Raw genomic sequence first — 19,841 nt, forward strand, 5'->3', positions numbered from 1 at the left:
CAAGAATCCACCTTAGTGTCTCCTAAGCTCTTACCGTCCTTGAGCTAGACTACTGTAAAGTGGCGATGGAGACAAAAGAAAATACCAAATAGATATTTTCATCTGTCTGTGTCTTAGCCTTATGGACAAAGCAGGAGCCGAAAATAAATTGGAAAATATTGTAAATGTAGGAACTACTTAGAACTGAAAGTCTGAGCTGGAAAAAGACACTTATGAATGAGTCTACCTGTGTTTCTGTGTTAGTGTTTAAGTGTTTCCCACTATTACTTTGCAAAGATTTACTCAAAAAACGCAATCGTTAGTAGGCCCAGTTTTCCATTTTCAACACTCACAATCAGTATTAGGATTATCTTTTAATTTCATTCATACAGCATTCTTTCTACAAAAAAAGCTCAGCACTGTAGCCCGCTGATTTCTGCCTAGATCATTCACTTGACAGTAACGCTGAAATGCTTCAGAACTCGAGGGGCTTTGGCGCTGATTTAAGCAAAGAGGGACCAGGGTAACACTGGTTATCGCCTTACTAGCTAGGAGTTGAATTTTGTCAATTGGTGGTGGCCTTGAGCGAAGCATGGCTGTAGTCAGCACCCTGAAAGGCATTAATGCAGTCGATATTTTTAGGTTTTACTCCAGAGTCGTCAGCAGCACTTGTGGTTATACATAGCCCAAAAAACATCCATAACATGGCACAATTTGAGGTGTTCTCTGACGCTGGCTTTTAAAATGTTATTAAGCCTAAAGACTGCAACAAATGTATTGAGACAAACACATAAATATTCATAAACATAGAAAAGACACACAATTTAAAAGACATATATTTTATTTTCATTCAAATGATTCAAGATTCAAGGAAATTTCTGCTTTACATCTGACATTTCTATAGTAGCAGTTCCTCTCATGTTATATTTACAAGTACATGTATCATTTATATTTATATCATATTAACATTAACTGTAAAAACTCAACTCTGCCCAAGATGTGGAAATTTAAAAACTTAAGCAAGTACTTACCCTGAGACAAGTAAACAAGAATAACAAGGATTTTATTTTGAACTAACCCAAGTCTCTATTCACAGCTTAACGACCAGAGCAGTGGAATCTTGCTCAGGATCTGGCTAGTTTGAGTTATTCACACTCATCTCAAACTATGAAAAGAGCCCCAAAGTAACACGATGTTTCAGGGCTGTGGACGGGGCAAACTGCACATTCCTGGTACAGGAATTTATTGCCCAACTCCTCTAAATTTTCCTCCTCCATACGTCGCAGCGAACTGCTGTTTCTGCACTCATCTCTCTCCCATCATCCCAGGGCTAAAGAGTATCAGTTCCTCACTAAGTTGAGCCTAATAGCACCAACAGTAGAGGGACTTAAGGGACTGAAGAGTTGTTTAGTATTCTTCACTTTTTTTAAACAAATCCTATATTTTAAATGACTTACATCTTTCCCTTTCTTTCGGTGCATAGATACAGATATGTTTCTTTATATACAATAATATTTTTTATAAAACTAAAATGTTGGGCAGAGGGAAAACCACCTGAATGTAAATGCAGTGATCAACCTTAATTATGAGGTTTAAGATCACGGCATATGATATTAAAAACTACAACTGTCTCTGCCACATGTGGTTAAAAAGCACTTTTCATTGTAGAAACAGTTTGACCTTTTGATGGCATCAATAAAGGGCATAAGAGGGTGGAGGAGTGCTGCAAAATGCTGTACCTTTTACACAGTCCACTAGAAGATGTTTAAACTGAACAGTTTCGTGGTGTAGAGGATGTGTGTTTGTTCCAATTTGTTTAAAGTTTAATGCTGAATGCAACAGCATTGTTTCAGCAGATAACTCTACTACAAATACTCTTAGTTTGGATTTAGACAGTTTTGTCATAAAGCAAGATAGTATTTCTGGCACAAAGGCCTTTAATTTACTCTTCTAACACTAGTATCCTTAATAAAGAGGTTGTAAAAATTACTCCTAGTCATTTATGGTCAAAGTTATCTAAATCATTAGATATGTATATCTGCAAGAGAAGCTGTGAGCCAGAGAGATGATGCTCAAAATACATCACCACATCTTTCATATTTTACTGAACCTTGCCTTGAAAGCAGTAGATCTCTAAACCACGAGCTTCCTTTAAAGACAGGGATGGAACATCTTTCTCAACAAAGATGCTTGTGCTCACCTCTTTCATGAAACATGATCCATCTGATACATCAATGTTAGTGTGCATCTGACTGAGAAAATAAACAAATTATAGAGCATTATTACAGGCTTGTGATAACAAATACATGGCTGCTCAAAGCAATATACATGTGCCGGACTTCTTTTCATCATCAATATCTCCTCCACCCTCTTTCCTGTTGGGATCATTGAGCTCGTCAAACAAACCAGTTTCAATCATCTCCTGCTGCCACGGAATAGGCACAGCGCCAGAGCTAAACTCCCTGAAGAATTTATCGTCCTTGGCATCGAACTCAATGCCCTTGATCTCGGAGAACTCAGCGATGTCGCCAGTGTCCTTGGCGTAGACGACATTGGGCTTTGGCGTCCAAGGAGGCTCCACCAGTCCGGCCTCCAGACGAGGGAAGTTGATGTTCTTGAACCACTCGTGCTTCCTGGGATCCTCCATGTTGTTTCTAATGAGAAGGCAAAAATATACTTGTCCATCTGAGTTTCAAAACTGCAATGTCAAACTTTATGAAACAAGAACAAAGGCTACACAGGGCCATACAGCATTTTGGTTACAGTTAAGGTAAAGGTTTTTTCACCTTGGTGTTGCCGTTACTCAACCAGTTAATTCTTAATCAGCTTGTAATTCCAACTCTCTTTTTTAACATCCATTGCACCAGGACACCAGTGAATATCCTACCAAATTAACATTTTTTTAAATCCCAAGTTATATATAGAATTGATTGTAGATTAAATTTTTAAAAATAAACTATTAAAAAAGTTCCAATAAACCAAAAGTTTGCAAAGGATGTTTCAGAAAATTCAGATTCACTAAGCCACTGTGTACAGCCATTAAAACCATGTGGGTTGCTTAAAGCTATACAGAATAAGAACCTCTTACTTCATGCCTAGACGCTCATCAATTTTCTTCTTGAGGAACTGTTGGATGATATCCTTGGTGGCAGCATCAAAGCACCTGTGGTCCCACTTGGGCTCCTCATTAATAATGCGACGCTGCACCTCCTCCTTCTCCATCTTCTCCTTCTTGGCATCAGAGCCTTTGAAAGGTGTGTAGCCAGCCACCATTTCATAGATACTGCAGCCCAAGGCCCACCAGTCCACTGATGTCCTGTAGGGAGTTTTGGTCAGGATCTCAGGGGCCATGTATGCTCCAGTACCAGCCTGGAGAAGGAAGAGGAGATGTTGGGGGGGAGGGATATAAGTTACATCTATAAATCATTTTATTATACATTTTTCACTTGTTAGAAAGCATAGTGTATTTTCTATGTTAAGGAACTCTGAGATCTCCACTCTTACAATTGAGTTTTGTTGATGGAAACAATGAATTTACGGTCTAAGGAAATTATGAGACATGTGTGATAGTACAGCAACATGAATAATGCAAACTTAGTTCCTGAAAAGACATAGAGAACAGAAAGACAGTCTTGTGGGCGGACAGACTTGTACAGAACAACTTTTTAACTGGGAGACTTAACCTTCATAAATCTCCATATACAAGTGTTACATAGATTTGTTGCCTGGGTTACTAAAAACCTTAATTAGACTTTGCCATCTTCTCTCTTTCTCTCTTCAACTTTACCTTTCCCTCTCTAGCCCACTCTCTCCCTGCTCCTCTGCTCCCCTTTGTCTCTCCCTCCTTCTTGCTGTATGACCTCAACTGCAACCTCAGACCAGGAGCTTAATCCTAATGCTAAGCCTACTACCTGTCAAGAGTCATATGTGTCTACACACTGAGAGAGTAGTCCAGCCTCTTAAATAAAGGCTTTCCATTTCTGGACAGCATAGCCACCAGCAGAAATAACTAACAGCCAGAACATAGCCATGCGTCTGATGTATAATTCATCCACACAGGCCACAAACTGATCCAAAGCCGATGGGCTTATTCTTTGCCACTCCAAGTACATCCTGAAGAAACCTTGTTGCAAAAATCTTTTTCAAGTGATCTGTAGATTAGTATAGGTGAGGTGTTATATAGGTATTACAAGGACTATGGGGTGCACTGTCCTTATATAGCCACTTTAATATAGTAACACTTAAAAGGCATTTATAACATGTTTAAACACATTTTCAGCTTCTGCTACTGTTATACTGTCATATAAAGTTAATTTATTTGTTATTTATTTATTTATTTATTGCTGCATGACAGATTATGATCACTAAACATGTCTGGAACTTCCAGATTTGATCTTTATTCCTTTATTGTGACAAGACGTTGCCATAGAGATGCCTGAATAGGGCCTTCTGACTGATTAGTGAAGGCATGGTACTACAACTCCATTGACAAAACTTAATCAGGTTTGCATGCAAGCCTTTTTCTTCTAATACTTATTCCCATGTCACCTAGCATGCAAAATCTATTCAAGGGGGAAAATAATTCAAGGGGAAAATAATTCAGATTTTCCCCTTCTTCCTTGTGGTTTTTTGTAACTATGTTTTGTTCATCTAAAATGTGTGTATGTGCTGGTAATCAGTTTAACATAACAAATAAAGAAACTGCACACTTTGGTAAATCAAAGAGCTAAAATGTTTTCATGTATGATCATACCGGCTACAAAATTATCACCAGAATAAATCTGATCTTTGTTCATGCAAGAACAGATTTTTAGATATTTTTCAGCTGGGTTAAAGTCACCTTGTTTGCAAACTAACATGTCTAAACATATTCAGCATAAGTTTTTGCCTGGATCTGTCAATCTAATCATGAACAGACTTGTGTAATGCTCACTAAGAGGATTAGGGGACAAAGCCAGCCTTGCATATAGGAGGTTAGCCCAGTCACTTTGGCTGGCTGAGGAGCATCGGAGTACTGGATAATGAGCTTACTGGACTTTGAGGGAGCTGAGAGCTTACTCTTTGCTGCTGCAAGTAAGTCCTGAGGAAACCCTGTTGCTAACTTCCTCATCTTTTTTGAGGTCATCCATAGGTTAGCACAGGTGTGGTGTAATACACTGGAGGAATAATGCCAAAAAGATGGAAGAAATATCTTTGAAAATAATGTATAGATTCTTTTGTCAGTAATATAATAAGGTTGTGGTCATGCCCCATCTGTATAATATGTTTTTGTCTGAACTTGATAAAGCTCAGTGCTTGATCTGACAGGCCACCATAATGCACATTGACAACCTTTTGCTTTGTACATTGTCAAGCGATCATCAGTTAGATGCAAGAACCCCCCTGTGCACCCTATGTGGTGTAATATCAAGCTGAACTCACTGATGACATGGTATTTTTTCCTCAAGGCAAGAAGAAGAATTACAGGCTACAGGGTTTGTAAAGAGGTTTGGGAAGAAACTGCAGCACAATTTTCTCAATGTAATGCATCTACAGAAATAACTAAATCTCTGCTACCAAGTTATTGACAGAAACCTTCTCATACTTACTGACAGCTACTTTGACAAGCACTGCACCTCCAAGGTCTCTAATATAGCCCCTACACAAAATGGTACCCTATAAATGGCCAGGGTGTAATCTGACTACTAAAGGATCAAATGAGTTATATAATGGATTCAGAGACTCCAATTGCACAGCAAAGCAATCCAGTAATCCGTGTCCGGATTTAAAGTAAAAACCCCAACAAGATTGACAGCCTGTCCAAGAACCTGAGTTCAGTTCTCAGCTCCAACCTCATTTGCAGATAAGGGAACACAGACAGGGTGGAGATGAGGAATCAGTGCTTCCTGTTTCCATGTTCTTTTGCTCTGTTGCAGTTTTCGTGTGAGTATGTGTCGTCGTAAAATTAGTCCAACCATGTAGATGATGACTTGACTAAAATCTTGTTGATTTAAAGCTACAGCTACACAGAATCAGGATTCTTACCTGCCCTTTGGTGTATGCATTTAAAGACATTGAATAATAGATTAAATAGCCCTTTCAGGTAGACATCTTCGATCATGATGTAGTCTTATTGTGATTCCCGTTACCATCGCTGACATCATCCAGCTAAGTGCTCTCATGTTAACAGAATCCTAAAAGTTTTGAGAATCCAACTTGGATTACTTAATGCACTTCTTTATTGTGTTTCAAAAGTGAAGAGACTGGCATTTGCAATTTCATTGTTGTGTGTACATCTACTCACCATTTGGGTGACAGTCTTCCCAGGAGCAATCTCTATGGCCAAACCCAGATCTGAAAGTCGGCACTGGCCTTGGCTATCCAGCAATACGTTCTCTGGTTTCATGTCACGGTATATGATATCCATGGCATGCAGATGCAGAATGCCGGTGGTGATCTGCGCTGTGTAGTGGACAATGCGCTTCATCTCAATGCCCTTGTCCCCACCCTTGCCATCATAGCCTATGTTGTAAATGTGATACTTGAGGTCCCCTCCATTCATCAGGGTCATGACAAGGCACAGGTGGGTCTTGTTGTCATAAGCGTAGGCCAAGTTGACCAGAAACAAGCTATTAACCTTCTCCAAGATCTTCTTCTCCAACAGGGCCATCTTCTCACCACCCTTCTTCTTCAGTCGCTTTTTACACAACTTCTTGCAAGCATACATCTGGCCTGTGTTCTTCACCTGAACAGCACATACCTGGAGAAAGACAAATTATTTGTTAAAAATTAGGACTTTTTTTTATGTCCAACCAGTTCTCCTTTTTGATTAATTAGAATCAATTTCCCACAACAAAGCATGGTCTACTGGTGCCAGGTTAACAGGGAGACCTCTGGGCAGTAGAGGATCCATTGCACTTCACTGATCCAAAAACTAAAATCTGACTACTACTTGTCCTCTATTTTTAAGTGTAAATGGAATGAAAGTTTCCCCTTAGGAATACGGTAAAAATAAAAAAGGACCTTCATTATTATCGCAGTAAATGAAACAAAATAAATGTGACTGATACTTAAAATCATCAATCAATGTCATCACATATGTCACAATTTCACTATTCATATAATCACAAATCATCCCCCTTTTACACCAGCAGAGGGAATATTGTTTGCTTTGTCTCAATTTACAATTTTTCTTAAACCTTACACTAATATAGAATTGTTGGAAGGACTAAAGGCAAGAAAATTGGTTCCAGAAGTCAGCCTAGCTTGACCCTTGATACTTGTGTCTTGGCAGCCCATTTGCCACCTCTCTCAATCACATCTTCAACCAAACATTTACTTCTGGAATCATTCCTTCTCTGTAGACAGAGAATCAGATTTGTCCAATGCAATGATTGTTCAGTATAAAAGATCTTTTTTCAAATAGAGTTGTTTGATTCACTGTTTAACTTTCAACCATTGTATTTGCTGCTTTAAAAGAAAACAGTATTGTATAGTCACAGCAGGGCGAAGAAAAGGTCAAACCAGCAGCCTTCACCATAGTTTTAAAATTACTATAATTTTTTAAAACTCACCAATTTTTTTTCAATGGCTTTTTACACTTGTGGCATAGCATTTAATTAAACAAGTTGCTTTCTTTTGGGTTGTATACTCAGGCTTGTTGCTAAGAGCTTGGATTAGTAAAGGGGTTCCTCAAGGGTTGATTGTAGGTCCTCTGTTCTTTACAATTACATATCAGCTTGGGCATCACAATATAAAAACGTGCCTCTGATTTTCTCCAGGCATCTTCAAAGGTTATTCAAACTTTTAAAATGACATGATCATTACGACAATATATCTCATTCACAAGAACTGTTATTTTATTTCCTGCAATTTACGTAGTTACTCGTGCAGAAATTTAGACTTCTTCATATGTTTACACAGCTGTTTGTCTTTTAAAACAGGGAACCTTGAAACAATTTTTTAATTGAAAAATGTTTCTATTTTCTTAAATTAGCCAGGTATGGCTGTATACCACATAACTTCATGGTCACTTTGAGGCAAGGTAAATCCTCGCAGTTATGTAAGGTGTGACCGCTTGTCCTAGAATATTTTTTTGTGTGCTTCAAGGCCACTACACATCCAGAAGGGTGAAAAATTCAAGGAAAACCTAAAAAATGAGTGGAGAGACAGGACGCAATGCCCCGATCCATAGGGCAGGAGGGGTCACTGAATGTTTTGATGAGTATGGAGAGATGTGAATCATATGCTATTACGTCCGCAGTCACCAGATCTCAACCAAGTTGACGACCTATGGGAGATTTCCGATCGGCATGGTAGACAGCACTCTCCACCACATCATCAAACATCAATTGAGGGAATATCTTTTGAGAAGAACGGTGTTCATCCCTCAAGTAGAGTTCAGCGACTTGTAAAATCAATACCAAGGTATATTGAAGCTGTTCTGGCAGAACCTGGTCGCCCAACACCTTACTTAGACACTTTTTGTTGGTTTTTGCTTTAACTTGTCACCCATCTGTAGATTCCTCCTTAGGGTTTTTATGAAGAATGGAATGACACACTATAATACACAACTGTATTACCACAATTGCAATTGCAAACGATGGTGAATGCATATTATCATGCATCTTTAGTATACATTATAAAAAATAAGAAGGTAATACACCTTGTTTAAAATTGATAACACCATCATACCTGAGGAGTCTGGGAAGACTCCTGCAACTAGAATCAGTTCTAAAGGTCAATTATTTGCCATATCACATATCAACAAATTTTTATGAAATTTAATGTAGATGTGTTTTCAGGCTTACCTCTCCGAAGCCTCCTTTTCCCAGGGTTCTGAACTCATAGAAGTATTTGTCACTGATGGGCTGTTTCTCATACTCTTTCCACTGGAGGAATTTATCAAAGAATGGGCTGGCCTGGTAATCTGTGAAGGGTTTGCCTTTCAGAAATTCTCTTACACCTTCCTGGACTTTGTTTTTCATCACTTCCTCAAAGTTGGCATCTGTCACAGACTTGCATTTGTCAGCAGCCTCCCCAGTAAGAAATGACAGGAAGGTCTTGGAGTCAGCCTTGCAATACTTGTTGATAATGTTTTGGCGTGCCTTGTCTTTTGTTGCACCTTCAGCCAGATCCCAGTCATACAGCTCATCCAGGAAATCAGCAGCAAGCTTAAACTCAGCGTTACTTGCCAGGAAATCACGGAAAAACTTTTTGCCAATAGGCTGCTTTTCACAAAGTGAGGTAAAGTCCTTGTCAATGGAACTTCGTACTGAAGCACATTGCTCAGGCTTGGGGAGAGACAAGCTGCGACGGCGCTTTTTCATCTCCTTGTCATCCCCACCCTGGGCTTTTAGGTAGGCCGTGTTGGCCACCAGGTTATCCAGTCCCCCCATGTCACACATCTTGGCAGCTGTATGTGGTCTGTCCCCCCTAAATGACTGGGTTCTTCAGTGGCTCCCCAGGGATATCCTCTTACAACTGGTGCGGCGTCTTTCAGAATGTGTGTGTTTGTGTGAGAGTGCAATTCACTCTAAAGTCAGCGTGCAAATGAGCTCCTTCACCCAACCTACCTGCAAACCTAAGACACACTGACACACCCAGTAATTACTCATTTAGAATTAAATACCTGGGAGGGATTTTGGCTTAAGGATCTTTGTGTGGTCTATTCAAGGATGCTCTGCACGGAAAGGGAATCGTAAGCGGGCTCTGTGCTAAGAGGCTTTGTAGCCCTCTATATTTGTTCATGGTGTTCAGCAGTCTCTAAAGGTGGTCCAGTGGGTTGTTGACAATGCATTTAATGGTGAGATAAAGTAAAAGACACAAAAAGAAGCAGAAAATGCTCTGGAAAGAGCAGGAAACCTTTTTAAAAAAAAATGTCATTGTAGTTTTTGGAGTGTCCAAATTATGAAAGTTGTAAGAAACTAGAGTGACACAGTAATGTTTGTTTGAGTATTTCCATATGGTATTGTAGCATATAAATAGAAAATAAGATTGAATTTGGATCCTTGAGCAGAAGAATAATGAAATATTTTCACTTAGGTAGTCAATATACAGTAGTAAACTATTCCTCTAAGCTAGGCTGAATATCCCCATGCATCCTCATCTTGTTCTCGTTCCTACTCACAGTCCCAACAGAGCAGGTACTTTGGAGAGCAATCTGTCTGCTTCTATTTCTGCCCTCATGCTCTTTCATTCTCATTATTTCCTCACATTCATCAATGACCACCACTTTACGATGACGACTACTTTGAACATTTAAAAAATTCTACCCAACATTATTATCTTTCTACTATATTGTGTTACAAAAAAATGTACATGTAATGTAAAGACCATCACTAGAAAATGACCTGTGAGTAAACCCTAATATGGATGAATACAGATGTCTAAAATTTGGCTTACTTAAAGAGTACATTTTCTCAGGTATTTGCGAAATATTTTAATTAGTCAGGCTGTATTTATAATTTAATTCAAAATGCTATCTTTCACAGCATTAAACTGAATCATTTTACAATGAATCTTTGTTTAATAGATGTGAAGATTAGGGCTATGTAAACTAGGTATGTGGTACGTGGAGATGTCTGCAATATGTTTTTGATATGGAGAGTACTAATACATTTTATTTGCTGCATCAGAGCAAAAGCACAGACTTGTCTATGGAGTAACATTAGGTGCTTAGTAGGATGACGTAAGCGACGTTATACTCACAAGTAATCAAATAACTGATGACATGCTTAGTGATCACACTAGTTGGTTTCTCTACCATCAAGTTCACTTGTTCTGCTTAATTCAGCCACCAAGCAACAACAAAAAAATATTTAAAAAAAAAAAAAAAAAAAAAGGTTGAACTTAGCATAACGACAACTTTCAGATGCCATGTAACAATATAGCATGGGTTTCCTAGAGTCAAGAGTTAACATAGAGACTTGGAGGATCAGATCAATGTGGCACCAGAGCCTCTTTCGACTAGTCCGTTAATAAAAAGCCTGAGGAGCATGACCTTAATCATGTGACAGAAATGAGGTTAAACTGAGGACCTGTGATACACCTGATACCTAGCAGCAATATTACACACACAAGAGAGGAAAGCCAAAATGTTTAAGGCAAACACGGGTATTTTTCTGATTGGGCTAAAACATATAATATTTTCTACATCAATCTGTTGTCTCATCTTATTAAACTTTTATTAATGCATCTACTATACAGTGACATGAAAAGTTTTTTTCTGTTACTGTGAATAGTTAAGCGAGTAAAGGATGAGCTGATTTCCAAAAGGCATAAAATTCAAGATGACAAAAGTTTGGGCCATACTGCATGGTCAGTACTTAGTAACACCCTCTTTGGCAAGTATCCCAGCAAGTAAAAGCTTTTTGTGGCAGCTAAGAGTCTTTATGTTCTTGTTTGGGGGACTTTTGCCCATTCTTCTTTGCAAAAGCCTCCTAGCTCTGTGAGATTCTTGGGCCGTGTTGCATGCACTACTCTCAAGGTCTATCCACAGATTTTCGATGATGTGTGCGTCTGGGGACTGTGAGGGCCACGGCAAAACCTTCAGCTTGCATCCCTTTAGGTAGCCCATTATGGATTTTCAGGCGTTTTTAGGATCATTATCCAACTTTTTTACAGATGTTGTGATGTTTACTCCCAGAATTTGCTGGTATTTGATTGAATCAATTTTTCCCTCTACCAGTGAAATGTGCCACTGGCTGCAACACAAGCCCAAAGCATGATTGATCCACCCCTCTTCTTAACAGTTGGAGAGGTGTTCTTTTCATGAAATCGCAAAAAGTTCTATTTCAACTTCATCAGTCGACAGGACTTGTTTCCAAAATGCATCAGGCTTGTTTAGATATTCCTTTGCAAACTTCTGCCGCTGAATTTTGTGGTGAGGACACAGGAAAAGTTTTCTTGCAATCAAATGGGGGTATTGATTCGCCTTTAGTAGTCCTACAAGCAGTTCTCTCAGAAGGTTTTTCTTGGTCTTCCAGACCTAACTTGACCTCCTGTTGACTGCCATTTCTTAATTACATTCCAAACTGAGGAAACGGCTACCCAAAAATGCTTTGGTATCTTCTTATAGCCTCCTGTTTTGTGGACATCAGTTATTTTAATTTTCAGAGTGCTAGGCAGCTGCTTAGAGGAGCCCATGGCTGCTGACTGTTGGGACAGGGTTTGAGGAGTCAGAGTATTTATAAAGCGTTGACATTTGCATCACTTGGCCTTTCCTAACGATGACTGTGAACAAGCCAGAGCCCTAACAATCTAATTAAGGTCTGAGACCTTGGTAAATGTTATCTGGGAGCTCATATCCCTAGGGGGGGCCCAACTTTCTTATGGTGCTCCTTTCCTTTTTTTCTCTCTTAAAATTTTACAAAACAAAAATAATAAACTAATGTTGCTTAAAAATGTTTCCTCTTTAATTTAATGCCTTTTGGAGTTTAGTTCATCTTCTACTCACTTAACTATTCACAGTGTCACAAATTTTGACGAGGGGTGCCCAGACCTTTTCATACCAGTATATGTACTGCAACAACATTTGTATTTTACTATTCATTATGTCACTCAAACCAGACGGATGGTCTTAGATTTTTACACATGTAATATGATGAATTGGCACTTTCCTTCCATTGCTGCTGTTGGCCTTAACCCTATACTACAGCTACGGTGATGTAGGCTAATTCAGTACGATAAACCTCGGATAATATTAGCTAATCCTTTCTCAAATGGTTTCAAGCCGTCAGTGCCCTGCACAAGATCAGGGGCTTTGCTTGCCATCAGAGCGATCCAGACTCAGACTCAGACCTTTGACTTACAAAAGCCCAGGCTGACACCCACATAGAGCAAGTAGTGTGGAAGTGGGTAAAGTGACTTTCGAAAAAGAAAATCAGAGCAATCAGTGGAATTACATCATAATTTCCTCAGCGAAATGTTGTTGTTGGATTTGTCGCAATAGGAAAAAAACAGTTAATGGGTACATCAAGGTTGGAAAGATTAGACATACAGGAAGTGAACAAGGATTAATTCAACTTCTATTTTATTAACTAATATTTCACCAAACTATAATTTAAAATTCTAAATTTTATAAAGAAAGAGGCATTTTGCCAGGTAAAGAGACCTGCCATAAATATCAAATATCAAATATCAGTCTTGTTGTAAATGGATCATAGTGTCAGTAAAGCACTAAAGCCTGCTGAGTGGAGGCAAAGCAGCCATAGGGTTCATCTTTTACCAGGTCAGGGAAAGCAGAGAGTGATAAGATCAGAGCTCAAACGTCACTCTGCGGGTTTCCCATTCACTCTACAGAGGATCCCTGCTGAGCCATGCATCATTAAGAGTCCATCACAAATTAATGAATTTATTCAAAAAAATATGTATGGCAACAGCTTTAATCAAACTGCCGTAGAGAAATGTAGGATTAAGTAATACAATGGTGACAAGGGACATTGAGAGAGTTGTTGAGAAATCGAACAGAGGTTCATACGTACCTCTGATTTGTATGTATACATACAAATCTGTGTTACTCTTCTACTCTAGTCTGTTTTAGATGTTTGATCTTGTCTGATTTGGGTGTTTGATCTTTGAGCAGCCTGCTCATTTAACCTTGGGAGGATTAGCCTGGCCTGAGGAGGGAGTAAAGGTTAAGATGAGCAGAGCATTCTCATCCTATTTCCCACATGGCCCACTACATGGTCTTTACGTGGTCTGACTCCATCCTCTTATGACTTCTCTCAAGCTTTCCGTAAAAAGAGGTAGTAGATGGAACATATGCACAGTAGAGCATTGGGTAGTTGGGAATAAACAAGCATGGATCTCTCTGTGAGTTTTTACAAAGCAAGTACATAGAACCAGCTACAACACAAAAACAGTCTGGTGTTGTAGCTACACAACTGCAATGTGTCTCGATTTTCTGTTCTTTCTCAATCAGCAACACAAGAGGTATGCTGTCAAGTCACTTTAAATGAGGTAAAGAAATAAAATGAAGTAACAATACATGCAAATACATGAAGATATAGTAAAAAGCTGGATGCAGGAACACTAAAATCTCCCACTATTCAATAGAAATACATTTTCCTATAGGTGTGCCAGGTGTGGAGTTACTTGGCGAATGAAAAGGTGACTGCCTCTCATAGAGAGGTAGACTGACTGCACATATGGCCATGAGAGCAAAGCAGGTCAGGTGTTGAAGTTGGCTCGAACTGATGACTTCACAGTGAAACTAAAAGACTTTAACCCTAATTCTGCCAAGGACAGGGATAGCTAGAGGCGTGTGACCTGAACGAATGGCTTCGCAGATCTGCAAGTAGTTGTGTTTTTGGTAGGCCAAATGTCAGTGACTGACTGTTTCATGTCATTTGCTCTGGACCCTTAGGTGAAGAGAGGAAATTAGCTCACCACTAAACTGGCAGTGCGTTGAACCAGATAGAAGGTAGGACTCCAGCATAGAGCATGAGGGCCCAAGCATGTAGTGAGTGTTTCCTAGGAATACCTATGAAATACCATTAGAGTTTGGGTGTGGCAAGAGGCAATGGAAGTTGACTTCTAGGTGGCCTTCTGTGGTCATTCATCCACTTGACAGGACCCAGCCATTTTCAAAAAAGGGTGGTGAACTGCTTCCAGAGGCAGTAGAAGCACTTTAAGGAACCCCTAAACCACACAGACATGCCGTCTGGAGACGAGGAGAGCCGAAAGAATTCAGAGAGTCACCAGCACAGGCTGCATACAATCAGAATTTGTGTTGAAATGTCTGTTTAAGGAGATACAGTGCAGGCCATTAGCACAGGTGGGTGCTACACACTGCTGGCTAATCCCCGCTCAAATTGTCTGAAGCGCATGGTGGAGGTCCTCAGATGATTCTGGGATATTTCTGGGAAAACTCTCATAGTCCACGTTTCATTTATGTCTTTAATCAATGCTTTTCTAGCATTTCAGAAAATACACTTTACTATGAGACCTTGATTTTAATGTCAGCCTTAATCTTACAACCTTCCACTTAACATATTTGCCGACATGTAGAGCATACCAACATAAAGCAAGCAAGACAAACAGAGAGGCAGAGAGTAATGATACTGATTATGTCAGTAGGAGCTGAGCACAGGATGGACCATTAGTACTAGCAGCTTGTGCCCCCTAGGGGAGTGTCTTTTCTGAGTGCACTGCACTTATAATCCTATCAAAACTCACAGCCATTATCTGTCTTCTAGGAATCCAGATCATGATGTAACTGTAACTGACCCACTTGTCAAATTAATAAATATGCCTGCAAATAGAATACAGTTCAATGTCGTTTTCACAAAGGCAGTTTTCTTCTTTGTTTAAACTTTTTGTACCAGGTCTGAAAATTGTGCTTATAAATCTTAAATTTATATTCAATTAATAATTTTGATTTATTATTAATACAGCTGCATTAACAGTAGTACTGAAAACTTTCAAACATTTTATTCACCAATATGTCCACTATGTTTTTTATAACTTTAAACGCACAATCATTAGCAGTAGTTCACCAAATATTTGTGACAATTGTTATGATATACATCTCTAGTGGCCTATATATTAGAGCTATTTATACCATGCTCTGGGTAAATACTTCTTAGTTTTTGGTCAGAAAGAGTGATTGCAACTAATTGACCTGGATTAATCAGATATAGTTTATTGTGATCACAGCTCAGATGTCATATTTTACGCACTATGTGCTTGTAATTACCGCACTGCACATAAATAAGCCATTTTACATATGAATTACATTGTAATTGTTAAATATATCCATTCTTTTGGGAGCAATAAAAACACTGCAGAAAAAATAAAGTGGCAGTCTCAGTTCTATCCCTGACTCATTGAGAAAAATAAAGCTGAATCTAAGATAGCTGAAAACAATCTGTCGTCACTTTACAAAATCTGTTTTACTAAGCTTCTCAAACTGATGATCTAGTTTCACATTGATAAACTATCTTGATGCCATTTTAACTGTGCCATTTTAACTCATGCACTTCATACGTGTAATTATTTAAAATTGTCTTTACTGCCTGTTTCAAAGTGCTATTCCTGTCAAGGATATCATGGCACCTCACTTCTGCAGTGTTGTGGCCACTGGCTGATGGGAGAACTGAGGACTACATCTCCTCGCTAGGTTGGTAACCCCTTGTGAGCTCACAGGAGAAGTAGCTCCTACTTATTCAGCATTCAACACTGGCCGGGTTAACATACATAAAAATGAAACAATGGATGAGTAAAAGGGTCGAACTTAATAATGGGCCACACAAAACTCTGCCTAGTTGCAAAGGAGCAAGAAAGGAACTAAATCGGGAATTAACTGCAACCTGACTGCAACTTACTTACAATGATTGTGTTCCCTCAAGTTAAACTGTCTCAATCTAGCAAAGTGGCAAGTTGATGCTGAAATTTTACTCAGAATTAATTCATGAACGAAATTAGCCTCAGACAGTAGAACTATATAATTTATGTTAAATTTATTTTGAAATTTACAACTTACAGTATTCTATATTATAATGTGTATATTACAATGAATAATTAAAATAGTATACAATGTTGGACTTGATTAATGTATGCCGATGGACATACTAATGAAAATGTCCCCAAATATCCTGTAGAGGATTGACAACAGATTAATAATATCTAACAAACATAACAGAAACATTTTAAATTTGACAGATGAAAGTTATTATTCTTCCAATAATCAATACATAACTCATTTTAGGGTGATGAATATGTGTAAATGGCTTATCAATATAACAGTAAGTCTGAAACACAGGACTTGTTTGGCTCTGTACTGCAATCTCCTTTACAACTGCTAAGTGCACTGCGCTGTGCTGGTGTTTCCGCCCCACAGTGCTTTACTTCTTCCAAGAATTGGTCAGGCAAAGGCTCGCTTGAATCAGAGCCAGCCTCTGGTTCAGGTTTAGCGTCAGGATCCACATCACAGCAGGAGCTGGTGTCAAAGCCAGTAGCAGTGCTAATGCCAAGGCTGAGAGCAGGGATAATGCCAGGGTGAGATTCCACCTCAGAACTGGATGCCTCTGTTGTCTCTGTGCTTTCATCAGGAGATTCCTCTGCTTTTTTATCTCGCTCACAGACCTGTCCTTCTTGTCGCTCCTCGGTCTTTAGCCTCCTGCGGCTGATCAACTTCTGCAGCTGTAGCTTGCTGGTGAAGAAGATGCTGCGCCAGCCCACCTCAAGCGCCAGAAACGCCACCTCAACTGAAACTGAGTTGCAGTGCCGCCGCACTGCCTGCTCCCAAAACACCTCTGACCCACACAGCTGAAGAGCAGAAGTAAAAAGTATAAGGAACATCACAATAAACTAAAGAGCTGATTTTGTTGCATTGATATAGTTTCAAATTTACTAAAACAATCTAAGAATAGAATATAACTTTAGATGTAATAACGATAATTTATAATGATGTATTCACACGAAAGACAGGCAGAGGATTACGTGCAGTGGTGAAACCTTAAATAATAGACTTAATGTTTCTTATCTCAGGATGCAATTTACTTTTGGCAGTATTTCTTCTTGTGTGCCTCTAGAACTCACCTGCCTGAACCTACGTGACGTTCGTCCAAGCTGACCCACATCCTCTAGTTCTAAATAATTTATTATCCGAAGAAGTAAGGAGTCAGACAGGTAATCCAGATAATCATAACGGCCTTGGCACAAAGCCTTGGTGTGCAGCAAGTTTCGACGACCGAAAACCATACTGACCTCACCTGGGAAGAAGCCCATTATTTAAATGTCATTCATATTCAAGATTTCAGTTTAATCTCCCATACCATATTCACAAGACTAGAATTAGAATCTGAATACAGAACAATATACACCCAAAACACTGTATAATAAAAAGCATTCATTTCTTTACAGGTCTAATGTCGACTGAACTTGCTAAAATTATGCTAATTTTATAGGATTATCAAACACTGGGGTTATTCAAGCCTAGATGATATGTACCCAGGAGATGGGCTATAAGTATTTTAAAAATACTTCATGTACTTAGGAAAAATTAATAGACTATGTGCCCTTTTTTTTGAATCACATTGCAAAACAAACACAAACCTGTGAACTGCCCATTCTTAATGGCACAAAGCCCATGATGGAGGCAGCACCAACGCTTAACAGCTTCTTTTGAGGATATTCAAAAGCAGTTGTGACGGGAGTGGGTGGCCCCTGTTTAAATTACTCCTACCATATAACAATGGTGAGCCACAAACACAATTTACAGATCATAGTAATTCTCACTGCTCATCCCATGCCTTCATTGAAGGCCCTACAATGAGAGAGCAGTAGATGATTTCTTAAGAACTCGCTGATGTGCCTTTTTCAGAGTAGACATTTTGACTTGCCATAGTAGGAAAAGCTAATAACATTAACAATCTATTCTATTCAAGTTTCTCAGTAAGCCATAACAGTGTGCCATCATGCACAATACACGAACCCTGAAACTAAAGCAGCTACCTGGAATTCAGCCATCATTCATTTCATTATTTACACCTGTGCTTTGCCTACTGTGACATGTCAAAATGTCTTCGGGGAAAAAGGCCTATTAATCTCTCCAGCAACAAGTTTCAATTAAAAGTACCAAATTCCCCATTCCCTTAATTGAGGTGGATGCAAATGGTGAATGAAACGCTTGAGAAGTTAACATGCTGAGACTTGTGCGATGTGTTTTTTAGACACAGCGCTGGCTATCCCCTGAAGTCCCTTACTCTGCAGCCAAGTGTCATCCAAGAAGTCCTGGTGAGACTCCCTAAGCTCCCCAGGCTTGGAGTACCTGTCCACAGTTCTCAGAGATATCTTCCACCATCTCCATATCACCTGTAAATGTCAAGTCAAAGTATAACTGTTGTTAGGAATATTTTGACAACAAGCTATATTTTCTTCTTGAATGCAATTTTTTTTCGTTAAACCCTCTACACAACAGCATTCAGGTATAGTTAATAAAGAAAACAGAAGTGTTAAACAGTCTAACAAATGCACACACCCCCCACACTGAAACGGAAGACAATAGGTGAGAGAAAGACCAGTTAACATAACCAATAAATCAGTTATAATTGTTTTGTTACGTCGTCGTAATTTTAATAGCAGCAAAACAGTAGAATTAAAAGCAATGCTGATTTAGACCAGGCCATTTCTCTGTATGTGTTCTGCCCGTGTAACCTAAATTTGTATGTGTTGCTTTTCTCTTTTTTATTATTTATTTTGGTGTTTTTACTTAATAGTTTTACTCTATTCAATGAGTTGTTAGCGCTGTAGCTATATGCGAACACAAAGAATGTTCAATTGTTAATCTAGCTAACGGTAACGTTAATCCATCTGTAGCAAATGTAGCTAATGTTAGATGGGTAACCGACCGTTGTTGTTAACGAACGGTAGTTAATACCGCTAATGAGCAGCACCTTGCTCATTGGACAGTCAAAACTTGTAGTTTTTTAACCAGAGTAGTGACCGTTCATATCAAAAACATCAATACTTACCGCTGACTTGGTGACAGAAAAATAATAAAAATTCTTATTAGGTGGAGGACCCCGTCCAGAGATTTCAAACAACGAGTCTGTTAAAAGGGACACCATGTCGAAGTATGTGTGTGTGTGTGTTGTCATGGCAACAACGCTTTCTCAGTTAAGTACATGGGAAGAAAGTTAGCTAGCCTTTTCTTTCTTTCTTTTTTTTTTTAACAAAAATGAAAATAGTATAAAGGAAACTGTAAAAAAAAAAAAAAAAAATGGCGAACAGAACACAGGCTGTGAAGTAGTGGTCATGGTTTCTTCATAACTAATATATAGAGATACAGCTAGGGGTATACATTCAGTTATTTTCTACACTTGAACAGTAACGCAGTCAAACACAACAGCCCTAGAACAAATTCTATCGTTATCAGG

The 19,841-nt window shown here is 38.9% G+C and overlaps 2 protein-coding genes across 2 annotated transcripts; both read right to left on the reverse strand.

Annotated features, from left to right (window-relative positions):
• Positions 1–2,293: 2,293 nt before the first annotated feature.
• Positions 2,294–9,365, reverse strand: grk7a (G protein-coupled receptor kinase 7a). The gene is made up of 4 exons (XM_040143212.1): positions 8,769–9,365; positions 6,263–6,718; positions 3,068–3,348; positions 2,294–2,633 (listed from the first exon to the last, which is right to left on the reverse strand). Exons 1-4 carry the CDS (start codon positions 9,363–9,365, stop codon positions 2,294–2,296), a joined length of 1,674 nt encoding a protein of 557 aa, XP_039999146.1.
• A 7,117-nt stretch (positions 9,366–16,482) lies between these two features.
• fbxo36b (F-box protein 36b) lies at positions 16,483–19,562 on the reverse strand. The gene is made up of 4 exons (XM_040144331.1): positions 19,437–19,562; positions 18,669–18,777; positions 17,503–17,675; positions 16,483–17,229 (listed from the first exon to the last, which is right to left on the reverse strand). Exons 1-4 carry the CDS (start codon positions 19,560–19,562, stop codon positions 16,696–16,698), a joined length of 942 nt encoding a protein of 313 aa, XP_040000265.1. The 3' UTR covers positions 16,483–16,695.
• Between the last annotated feature and the right edge of the window lie 279 nt (positions 19,563–19,841).

Source organism: Xiphias gladius, chromosome 14 (assembly GCF_016859285.1).
Source record: "Xiphias gladius isolate SHS-SW01 ecotype Sanya breed wild chromosome 14, ASM1685928v1, whole genome shotgun sequence".
Taxonomy (NCBI): domain Eukaryota; kingdom Metazoa; phylum Chordata; class Actinopteri; order Istiophoriformes; family Xiphiidae; genus Xiphias; species Xiphias gladius.

Bases quoted from the DNA above. Each gene is read 5' to 3' on its own strand.
- grk7a (XM_040143212.1), bottom strand. From the start codon at position 9,365: ATGTGTGACATGGGGGGACTGGATAACCTGGTGGCCAACACGGCCTAC. The intron at 6,719-8,768 runs GTAAGCCTGAAA...GTCTTTCTCCAG, and splicing joins GAAAAGGAGGCTTCGGAGAG to GTATGTGCTGTTCAGGTGAA. The intron at 2,634-3,067 runs GTAAGAGGTTCT...CCTTCTCATTAG, and splicing joins GATGAGCGTCTAGGCATGAA to AAACAACATGGAGGATCCCA.
- fbxo36b (XM_040144331.1), bottom strand. From the start codon at position 19,562: ATGACAACACACACACACACATACTTCGACATGGTGTCCCTTTTAACA. The intron at 17,676-18,668 runs GTAAGGGACTTC...GCTTCTTCCCAG, and splicing joins GGATGACACTTGGCTGCAGA to GTGAGGTCAGTATGGTTTTC. The intron at 17,230-17,502 runs GTGAGTTCTAGA...TCTGCTCTTCAG, and splicing joins CGTCACGTAGGTTCAGGCAG to CTGTGTGGGTCAGAGGTGTT.